This window comes from Galendromus occidentalis, unplaced genomic scaffold (assembly GCF_000255335.2).
Source record: "Galendromus occidentalis unplaced genomic scaffold, Mocc_1.1 scf7180000075886, whole genome shotgun sequence".
NCBI classification, from domain to species: domain Eukaryota; kingdom Metazoa; phylum Arthropoda; class Arachnida; order Mesostigmata; family Phytoseiidae; genus Galendromus; species Galendromus occidentalis.
Genome location: NW_003803876.1, coordinates 22621 through 34271, shown reverse-complemented (window position 1 = coordinate 34271; position 11651 = coordinate 22621). Strand labels below are relative to the sequence as shown.

General features: G+C 49.8%; 1 protein-coding gene across 1 annotated transcript; it reads right to left on the bottom strand.

The window, feature by feature from the left end:
* Positions 1–7543: 7543 nt before the first annotated feature.
* On the bottom strand, positions 7544–9179 carry LOC108865019 (uncharacterized). The gene is made up of 2 exons (XM_018641635.1): positions 8932–9179; positions 7544–7982 (listed from the first exon to the last, which is right to left on the bottom strand). Exons 1-2 carry the CDS (start codon positions 9177–9179, stop codon positions 7544–7546), a joined length of 687 nt encoding a protein of 228 aa, XP_018497151.1.
* Positions 9180–11651: the final 2472 nt, after the last annotated feature.

Below are 11651 nucleotides of genomic sequence, written 5' to 3'. Positions count from 1 at the left end.
CACAGTCTGGGAAATTGCTGGGCATGGAAGCTCCAGCCATCCAGAGTCCCCCTCGTCAGAAGGACAAGACTCAACAGCGTGATCGCCGGAGTAGCCGGCGGAAAGCGCGTCCGTATTAGCTGTGGCCACATCGGTCGTTCCCTGACCTGGACTTAGCGCTGGGCATGAGAATGCCGAGCCCCCGAAGACGACGTCTTTCGTCGGAATTATTCTCCGGTAACCTGGTTTATAAATGCGGTAGCTATCGATTCTATGAGAGTAGCCAACCATGATTCCCTCTTGAGCGACCTCGTCGAATCTTTCCGGTGGACATCAGTATTGTAGAAATAGCACCGAGAGCCAAATGGACGTAGATGAGAGATCTTAGGCTTTTCTTTGTAGATCATCTTATAAGCGGATTTGTTAGTTTTCGGACAAATATTGACAATGTTGAGGAGGTATACCGCGCAGCGGCACGCCTCTCCCCAGAGAAATTTGGGAACTTGAGAACTTATGAGAAGAGTACGGGTCAATTTGGTAATTGCCTGATTATTGCGTTCCGCTCTTCCGTTTTGCTGATGGCTATACGGATTTGACATAATGTGCTCGGCACCGATCGCGGAGAGGGCATACTTTACCCTTGAATTTTTAAATACAATCCGCGGTCGACCTACATTCACTTGATGTCCGAGCCTGTCTGATTGCGGAACCAGACAATGTATTGCTAGATAAGATCCGACGCTTGGTCTTTCGATTTAAGGAGATAAATTCGATTGAATTTAGAGAATTGGTCATGGATGTTCATAAAGTATTTGGCTCCCTCAAGATCAGTGGTTCGCATAGGACCGCAGAGGTCAGTAGACACATAACCCAGGGACTGTGGTGCTGAAGAGGTCGGCTTAGAGCGATAGCTCGACTAGTTCATTTTCCCTTCAATACAGGCTGTGCAGGTGATCTGGTCGTCCCTAATCGGGACTCCCTCTCGAGACAAGAACTGCCTAACTTGGCGCTTCTTATGTGGCCAAGCACCTCATGAGCTTTTTGCAGAGGCAGAGGCCGTGATGAGGAGAACAAGCATTCGGCATTTATGGGAACTTTCACGGGTCTCGCTCGGAGGGCAAAAAGACCATCATTCATCGGAACCCGCAGAGTAGCTAGTTCCCGGCTCAGATGAAGGTCGGTCTTACTTAGTGGCAATTATAGACCAATTGTCAGTCATTAGAGCGGCCATTGACACAAGGTTACGACGCATAGTGGGCACATTGTTACGAGTATAATGCGCATGACCCACATCGTTTTTGGGGGCACTATAGAAGGAGCCGCCATTAAGAATAAAACCACTCGTTCTGGACTTCGTCCTTGGAACGTTCGCTAAGTAATCCAGAATATTCCTCACTCTGCTCATAGGTTATGGGCCCAGCACGGAGAAAGGGACCCCGAGGGAAGACCTCGGAGGGAGAAATGCAAGCGACCAGGAAGACCCGATATAACACCCAAAAGCGGAATTCTACCGCGGATAGTACTGAATGTGATGAAGAGGAGTCACCACCCCAAACCACAGAACCAACGACCGTGTGGAATCGAGCTACCATCTTCGACCCGCCTCCTTCAAAGAGGCCGACCACAAATTTCGGTCAGGGAGACAGTGACCACCAGATCTACACAGGAGTGAGCCATACTCCCTCCACAATCACGGCAATTAGTATCCCCAGTTCATTCGAGAAGCTAGAGGGTGCAAACAATTATCTAGATTGGCGTTTCGCTATGGAAGCACATCTCTTCAACTGCGACTTGTGGGAACACGTAGAAATACCAAGACCGATGATTATCAGAACAGAGGGGCGCGAGGAGCCATCATATCTGGGATAAAGAACCACCTTTTCTCATGCATACGGGAGGCGAAATCCGGGAAAGAAATCTGGAAAACTCTTGAAAAACCATACCAACCCAAGGGACTCTATCGGAAAGTCGCCCTTCTGGAAGAACTAAGGAGCTCAGAGTATAGCGACTGTAAGGACATGGAATCCTACATAAACAAAAAGATCACCCTGGCGCAACAATTACGAGCCACCGATAGTGACATGAAAGATGGACTCTTAGCCGGACTGATTTTGATGAAGCTTCCCGACGAGTTCACCCCTCTGATTCAAAGCATCTCTCAGGATGATGTCACGACTGAGTCCGTTAAAGAGAGACTCTTGAGCGAAGCAGCGAGACAAAAGTCGCACAAAAAGGAATCGGCACTGATGAGCATACCCATAAGGAGACAAGGGAACAACCCCCAACTGAGGGGACGGGGACCAACCCCATCTAGAAGATTCCATGGAACCAATGAGTTCCTCGGGAACTGCTTCCTCTGTGGAAAATTCGGACATGTGAAAAAGGATTGCCCTCGACTCATGGTACGCAGTAAAACAATTTCTGAACGGGGGGGCATGAATCACAAGTCAAAAGTCACCGATGAGGAAAGTGAGAGTGTTGAATCAGCACACTACGAACGCGTCCTCATGTGCCCACGGGAGGGGATACCTAAGTCAACTTCGTCCGATTGGTTTGTGGACTCTGGGGCAAGTTCTCATATGACAGGACAGATGGAATTATTCCACAAACTCAGGGAAGGGGTACGTCCTAAGAAGGTAAAAACAGCGATTGATGATGTCCTTGAGTCGGCTGGAGTCGGCGATGTTGGCATAGATTGTCTATTGGATGGGAAGCTCCAACACACCAAGTTGTGTGATGTTCTCTACGTACCTGGCCTGTCCGTCAACTTGATATCAGTAAAACAGTTGGATGAAAAAGGTTTCAATATCTCGTTCGGAGGTTCGAAATGTGAAATACGAGATGGGACAGGTGCCGTGTGTGCTCGGGCCACCAGCACCAACCGGAGCGATCTCTATCTCTTGGACACTTGTCATGCGCGAGCCCTCATGACCCCGGAGTCCGTACGCGAATCATATGACTCTGGCACAGAAGGTTAGGTCATCTGAACTCTGGAGACATAAGGAAATTAACGATGGGAATGGCCACGGGTGTAAAATGCAAAGTCCCCGATCAGAGACCGGTCTGCTGGCCATGTGCGGGTGGAAAACTGAGGAGGAAAGAGTTCTCCCGGTCAGAGTCGATCTCGAGGTCGAAACTGGATTTGGTCCACAGTGATGTTTGCGGACCAATGAATAAAACGAGCAGAGGCGGTCACAGGTATTCATAGTATTCGTTGACGATTCCACTCGAATGACTTCGGTGGCGTTTATGAAAGACAAGTCAGAAACTTTCGAGAAAATCGTGGAGTACGTCCGTCACGGTGAGCGAGCTACGAACATGAAGGTGAAGAAATTCCGAACGGATAACGGTACCGAATATGTTAATAGGAAGGTTTCAACTTTCCTATCGGAGAACGGTATGAAGCACGAAACCACAGTCCAATATTGCCCGGAACAGAATGGGCGGGCACTGCGGACATTGACTGAGAAGGCAAGGGCGATGCTCACGGATGCCGGTCTGGATGAGAGCTTCTGGGCAGAGGCAGTCTCGACAGCTTGTAAACTGAAGAATTGGAGTCCCACTGCGGCACTCGATATGATTTGTCCGGAAGAAGCATGGTCCGGGGTCAAGCCAAACCTTAATTTCCGTCGCATATTCGGCTGCTTGGCTTATTCGCTCATACCGAAGGTGAAGCGCAAGAAATGGGACCAGAGGTCGAGGAAGTGTATATTCGTAGGATACTGTCCAGACTCGAAGGCCTATCGACTGATCCCACTGGATGACCTGGATATGGTGGAGAAATCGAGAGATGTCATCTTCGATGAATCCATCATGGCATCGCATGTTCTGGAGGATGGTCATGCGGCACGGGCAAGCGTGTCCGGTTCCGGGGAAACCAAGCGCGCCGGGAGCCCCGACGCGATGACTTGGAGTGCAGATGACAACGCAGGGAGCGTTGGCGGCGCTGGAAGCGCGGAAAGAGGTTCGGACACGGGGAGCGTCGGTAGCGCTGGAAGCGCGGAAAGAGGTTCGGACGCTGGGAGCGTCGGTAGCGCTGGAAGTGCGGAAAGAGTTTTGAACGCTGGGAGCGTGGGCAGCGCTGGGCGCGTAGAAAGAGGTTCGAACGCTGGGCGCGTGGAAAGAGGTTCGAACGCTGAGAGCGTTGGTTGCGCTGGGAGCGCAGACGGAGGCTGCTCGGGGAGCGCCGTGGATTCGAAGAGCGGGACATCGAGCTGCGTTTTCCCACCGATGACACAAAACGTGCTGTCGAGTTGTGATTCCCCGTCGACGGTACAAGAAGCAATGACTAGAGAGGATGCTGCGAAATGGAGAGAGGCGATGGAGACGGAGATGGCTGCCCACAAGAAGAACGGTACATGTGTTCTAGTGGATCGACCGGTGGATAGGAACGTCATCTCTTCAAAATGGGTCTTCGCGTTGAAAAGGAATAGTGAGGGGGCGGTGACGAAGTACAAGGCGAGGCTCGTCGGAAGAGGTTTCGGGCAGACGAAAGGAGTAGACTTCGACGAGACCTATTCTCCAGTAGTAAAAATCGCCACGCTCCGTTTCCTCTTCGCGCAGGCAGCGAGTCTCGGTTGGAGGATATACCAGCTCGATGTGGAAACTGCATATCTCCACGGTGAGTTACGGGAAGAGATATATATGGAGCAACCTGCTATGTTTCAGGAAGAGAGCAAGGTGTGCATATTGAAGAAATCTCTCTACGGGTTGAAACAAGCAGGCAGGGTGTGGTTCGAGACATTGAACCGGGCCCTGAAGTCGCTCGGCCTGAAGGAATTCGGTGCCGATCGTTGCTGTTACTGGTCGACGCGTGGAGACAAGATTATCGTGTTGACGATTTATGTAGACGATTTCTTGATATTCACGAACGACGTCGAGTTCAAATCTGAGATAGCCACGAGATTGGGATAAAAGATCTAGGCCAGGCCAGATACTGTCTTGGCATCAAGATTGAGCAGAAGGCCGAGGAGAGAACGATCTTTCTGGACCAAGTTGAAGGGATAAGACGACTCCTGGAAAGGTTCCGGATGACAGAATGTAGCCCGGCGGGGACACCCGTGGAATCTGGAGCGAAATACGTGAAACGGTCGGAGCAAGAAGACTTGACAGATGCTCCCTACCGAGAAGCCGTGGGATGCCTGATTTATATCTCACAGACAACTCGTCCGGATATCACTTATGCTGTCAGTGTGGCAAGTCAATTCTGCTCGGACCCCTCGAAGGTGCATTGGACCCTGGTGAAGAGAATCATGCGGTACTTGAAGGGTACCCTGACCCTGCGCTTGAAGTTCGATGGTGGCATTCAGGGGAGTCTTGTCGCTTTCTCTGATGCGGATTGGGGTGGTTGCCATGATTGTAGGAAATCGACGACGGGCTATGCATTTCCTGGTCAAGTAGAAAGCAACCAACCGTGGCGCTTTCATCAACGGAGGCGGAGTACATGGCATGTTCTGCGGCCTGTCAGGAAATCAAGTGGCTCCTGAACTTCACGGAACTCCCCACTGTAGACATAGCGCGACCAATGATTCTCTGGTGCGATAATCAAGGCGCCAGACTCTTGAGTGATAATGGAGTTCAACACAAACGAACGAAGCATATCGATCTTCGTCACCACTTCATCCGAGAGCTCGTTGCTGAAGGATCGATTGTTATCAAGCATATACCCACCGCAGAAATGATTGCTGATGTTTTTACGAAAAGTCTACCCACGGACAAGTTCAAGTTCTGTCGAGAGAAGTTGGGACTGTGTTGAATTTTCCGGTATCAAGGGGGTCACGCGCAAGTGGGGGTGTTACGAGTATAATGCGCATGACCCACATCGTTTTTGAGGGCACTATATAAGGAGCCGCAATTAAGAATAAAACTACTCGTTCTGGACTTCGTTCTTGGAACGTTCGCTAAGTCATCCAGAATATTCCTCACTCTGCTCATATGTACACATGAAGTGCCGAGGACAGGCTGAGGAGGGTGGTCTCCCCATCGGAAGAGCACACCTCCAAGTCTACACGGCCCTCACCGAGCGCGGAGAGCCGCTGGTCTCCACCCACTTAAAACTGCTGCGATTGCCATTTGAACGCCGGTCAGAGTTACGATCGAAATTACGCTTATTCTGACGGAATCGATTATTACGAATCGAGAGCTTGAGAACATCGCAGAGGGATCAGAATTGCCATTAGCAGCAGCAGCGGTGATTCGCTGAGTTTCCTGACTTTGCATTAATTGATAAAGTTTGAGTAGAGTCTGCTCGTCTCCACTTTTAACAGACCAGAACAAAAGTAAGGACTCCCATGAAGGTGGGAGAGGACCCAAGAGCTTCTGACAGGCTACGGCCTCTGTGAGACCACTACGCCTGACATAGTCATCTGAGCCAAGACCATGAGATTCTGCGCAACCGTTTTGGAGGTATCATATGTAAATCGATCGTGTTTCAATTGAGCTGTTCCCTGAGAGGTGGTATCTTTGCCACCATAGAGGCTTTCCAGCTTTTTCCAGATATCATCAGCAGCCACCGATTCCGCATCGATGCGGGAATAGGCAGATACAAGAGTTTGGGAAATCGTATTGAGAATATTGGCTTTGGCCGACGCGTTTGTGGCCTCAAAAAGAGGGTCATTTAAGGGCAATTCTTCCTTAGCAGCCTCGAGTGCATTAGGAATACTCTGTAGAACCGCGATAACCGACGTCCGCCAAGAGAGCCAATTCCGACCATCATCCGCAAGTCGCACATTTTGTAATTGGTGCATACCAGATCCGCTTGTTGTATCGTTTGCCATGATTGGCAAGGTTAGTTGAGACGGGATTGAGGGAAACTCGAAATCCTCGATCTCCGGAGCACTTTGCATTCGCCGAAATGAAAACTTGACAGCAGCTGTATTCTGCCGCACCCCCAATACCCTTAGGTAGGAGTAAGCAGCTTACCTTGTTGGGAGTTGTTTCCCGACGTCACCGGTCGGTCACGGAGCACTGACCAATTGTTGGTAAGAGGTAATTCGTGCTGATAAGGCGTTGGAACAGCTTTGCAAAGGCTGGTTGAAGGAAAGGTCGGATAGTGAGGAAACACACTAGCTCAGTGAGTGAAGTGAACTAACAGGAGTACAGTCTCACAAGAGGGGAGACACCACAGTAAAGTTTATTCGGATTGTATCCTCCTTATATAAGAGTTAGGGTGGGGCGAGCTCCACCTTCTTTACCATGCTTACCTACATACATAGGCTGGATGAGTCTCCGTACAATATCTTGGGGGCCACCCATGAGTCACACCGACACGACGCTACCGAGTCTGAGGATTCACAGCTTCCAATTCTGTTCATCCCGACAACATCGTTTTGCTCGTGGCCTCTCTTGCCTCGAAGGAACTCCATCCGAGTTCGCCTTCAGTAAACTACCTCGAAATTGTGGACTGTGGTATGCCAAGGGCCCACCTTCCCGCATCTCTCTGCCTGACTTCGATAAGGTTTCTCAGTCTCTTCGGCATAGTTATTTTTGCGTTGCAATAGGTGAGTTGCGGTACTGCAGTGGCTTTTCAGAGAATTTTGGATACTTCGAATCTATTGAAGCTCCATTACGTTCTCGCGTTGAGTCGTCGGATTGCCTTGTTCGCCGTCCTGGTTACCTCATCCCAGTGTTGTGATAGGTAGTCCCTTTCGGCCGATAACTCGATTCCCAGATATTTGTAGAATTCTACTTCTGGGATCTGCCTCCCGTGTATCGTGAGGCCCTGATCGTGCGTATGTGTTGAGGGCGGTCGCGAGAAGACTATCACTCCGCTCTTCTGGGGATTGAATTTGATGGACCGGTTGTCGCCAAACTTGGATGTTATCTCCAGAAGAGCTCTCATATGGCCGATCTTGTTTGCCATCAGACATAGGTCGTCGGCTAAGAGTATTCCGGGGACTAAAAAGAATTTGTTCTCCTTTACATCCCAGAAATTGCCCTTTTTCGCAAATCTGAACCCCAGTCCCGTTTCCAGGAGCTGTTTTTCGAGGTCCGCGGTGTGTAGGCTGAAGAGGATGGGAAATAGGGGACACCCTTGCCGAAGTCCAATAGGGATGGATACTTCCTCCGAGGTGTACTCACCGTGTCATACAAAGATACAGGTTTCCTCGTCCAGGTGTTCCAAGAGTTCGAGTATCGACGGACTCATGCCTCTCTCCTTCAATGTTTGCCACAGTTTCCTTCGATCTATTCGATCTTACGCTTTTGTGGCGTCCAGAAACACGCAAATCAGGCCCGTCTTTTGTGCTTGTGCGATTTCTATCGCTGATGTTAGGATAAAAATGTTATCCTCGCCCTGACGGTCTTTCCTGAACCCATTCTGCCTCTCCGAGAGCTGTTCCGTATCTTCCGCCCATTGTTGTGTGTGTTTCCCCAATTTTTGTGGAAGCTCTGTACAGGACGTCAGATACACAGATCGGTCTGTAAGTGGTGAGATCGCCCTTAATCGAATTTGGTTTTTCAAGTAGAGCGACTCTCCCCTTCCTCCATTCGCCGGCAATTTATGGTTGCCCCAGCGGATCTCATATGAATGATGATGAATGTTGATGAATGTTGATGAATGTTGATGAATGTTGATGAATGTTGATGAATGTTGATGAATGTTGATGAATGTTGATGAATGTTGATGAATGTTGATGAATGTTGATGAATGTTGATGAATGTTGATGAATGTTGATGAATGTTGATGAATGTTGATGAATGGTGATGAATGGTGATGAATGGTGATGAATGGTGATGAATGTTGATGAATGTTGATGAATGTTGATGAAGGTCTGCAGAAGGTCTCGATTATCGTGTATGAAGAGGCTTTTTGCCATCGTCGAAGGATTCATCGAGCATCGCTTTTCGCGCAAAAAGTTTCCCGCTGAGGAGAAGCGCCTTTCAGGCTCAGCTGAAGTCACCGGAATGGGTAGAACCATGCGAGCTAGCTGCGAAACCGGGAGTGAGAGATACCGAGCGACTTCATCGGACACGATGTCGGTCGGACAGGGACACGTCATGTACTTCGTGATTAGCGAAGACTTTTGTTTTTTAGCAGGAGAGTCGGGTACAATGGTTATCTCGTCGTCGGCTCCTGTCACTTCGGTGTACTCGTGGATTGCATCGAGCAGAAGTTTCGCTGCATTCCCTTCTGGATTTTCGGTCTTGATACTCGATATGCTCTTGATCTCGGGATCGAGCATAGCGCCGAGAAGCTCCATTTTATGGAACGGCCTCTGTGACGAACAGTCCCTCTGGGACTAGTTGCGCAAAACCTACACAACATGTACAGACGTTCACGGCCTCCGGATTGATATGCTAACCGACATATTCAACAGGTTTCTCTATACGCAAGATCGCTGCCAAGGGCACAACCATTATCATCTCCAATATTATCAGTGTACCATTTTCATAATTCATAATCTATCATTATTTCCATCTAATAAAGTTAATCCGAGAGCAAGCACTCGCAAGGAAAAGCGACAGCCGAATGACAGAGTTGGCGCATGCGCAGGAAAACCATTCGATTCGATCCGGAGAGACATTGTGCCGCCGCCACTGGCAAGTTCTCACCTTCGCTGGCGCGGTCACGGTCTCGATCAATAACCATCTATGGTGAGCCGTATCGATGCAAGTGGCTGTCCTCTGCTATGTTGCGGTTTCCGAACACTTCATGGAGCAGTTCCTTCATTGGCACGTAGTTTTGGGGCTGGATGCTGAGGTGTTTCACACAGGCGAATGCTCGTCCGCTTAAGGCGTTTCTGAGCAACACTAGTTTCTGAAGATCCGGGATCCTTCGGTTGTGCACGAATGTGTCGAACATTCTGATAAAGCTCTGGTATTCTTTTACGTCCCCGGAAAACCTTGGGAGTCTCAGGTTTTTGTTGAGTTTCGGAAGGTAGTTCTCCGGGTTTTCGGTTTCGTCGGCGTTGTTTCGGGTGCTGTTGAAAGCCAGTGGTGGGAATCCGAAGTTCGCCTCTGAGGTGTTCTGACTTGGATCCAATGCCGGTGCTGAGGGCGGTATTTGTCCTGATGGTTCTTCTTCAGGAGCTAGGGCCGTGCCCATTCGGTGTTCCGATGGGGCTGGTGTTGCCGTCCGATGAAGCGGGTTATTGCTGTTGTTTGCTTCGCCCCTGATAACATCTGGTTCGGGAATAGGTTGTATCGATCGATTGGGCGTGCCGTTGCGATTCAGAGTAGATGTGAGTGAAACGTTTGCATTCTCGACTCTGATCTGTTCCGGCGTCTGTGGCCACTCCGATGTGTTTCCTGGTTGCTGTGCACTCTCCTGATTTTCCTGAGGCTGTGGTGCGGCACTTCGTTCTTGTTGATTCCGAGTTTGGATTCCGGCTCGACTCGATTCGTTCCTCGTGGATAGGAATGAAGAGTCGACGTTGGTCGATTGGTCTTGGGCGGTCACGAATTGGCGCAGTGCTGTGAGGTACACCACTGCGTTTTTCATGTCCGTCTCTACATTTATGTATTCTTCCAGTAGGTCTACGTCGATGCTGGTTTCCGCTCGGTTCTCCAATGAAATCGCCCATCTATTCTGTAGCTCCGTGAGTTCTGCCTTGTGTTGGTCGATCCTTGCCAGCGTTATGCTCGGGATTTCGTTTTCCACGTAGCAACTGTTTGCTAGTTGGATGTAGGCTCTGATTCGTGTTTTCAGTATTGCGTACTGGATTCCTCGTTCGCTGTATAATAGTTGTGGCTCCGTTCGTTTGTTGTCGCGTCGGTGGTCCTCCTGACTCTTGGCTCGACCCTTGGGTTGGCACTGTCAGGAATCTGGACGGTCTCACTGGGTTTGGCGAGCTGGCGCGTAAATCTGACATTGGTGTTGGGGAGACTGCACGCGAATTCCGTCCCGTAGACAGGTCGGATCTCGCGAATCTGTCGCTAAAGGTTGCGATCAGGCCTGGCTGAGGTTCCGGTCTTTGAACTATTTCTGGAGTTGTTCTCGGGATAGCACCCTGTGTTTGGTTTGACACTGGGCTTCGCTCGGTAGTCGTCCCCGACTCTTGGTTCATGAACTCTGAGATGTTGTCTGTTTCTTCAAAGAATGAGTTTTCTGCTTCGGCTGCCGCGCCTTCATTTTCTGGTTCACGGTATTCACGGAATGCTGATGTGAATTGATCCTGTTCTCGAGCATCGCCTGTGGCGTTGGGTTGTTCCGGTGGAGTCGAAGACATTTTTGATGATCTTTCGGGACTTTTTGAACGGATACTAGGCACTGATCAGTCTTCGGATTTACTCGAGGTGACGAATTGAACCCGCACTGAAGACTGTATGGGGTCACGGTTTGATGTCGAGGTTGACTCGTTGATCCAGTGGAGAGCTGGCCGTGCCTCGTGTGCGTGAGCACTGATGATAGTCTCACTTGAGGTTGGTGAAATTTCCTTGGGCGGATCTTTCGTTGAGATGATAGTGGATGCGAGAGCTTGTGAGCTCGAGCGCTGGTTCCACCACTTCTGACACCAAAATGTGGCCTATGCTTCTGGGATTTTTCCTATCCAATGAAGGCACTGAGTTAGCGATAAGGAAAATACTCCGAGAGCAAGGCGCACTTGATTTTCGACTCGATGACGAATCTACGCTTGAGGGATGGGATACGTGAATCCCTGACTTTTGATTATTGAATGAAACCGGACACGGTTGACCGTGGTCGGTTCATCGAGAATCTCAATTGCATTGTG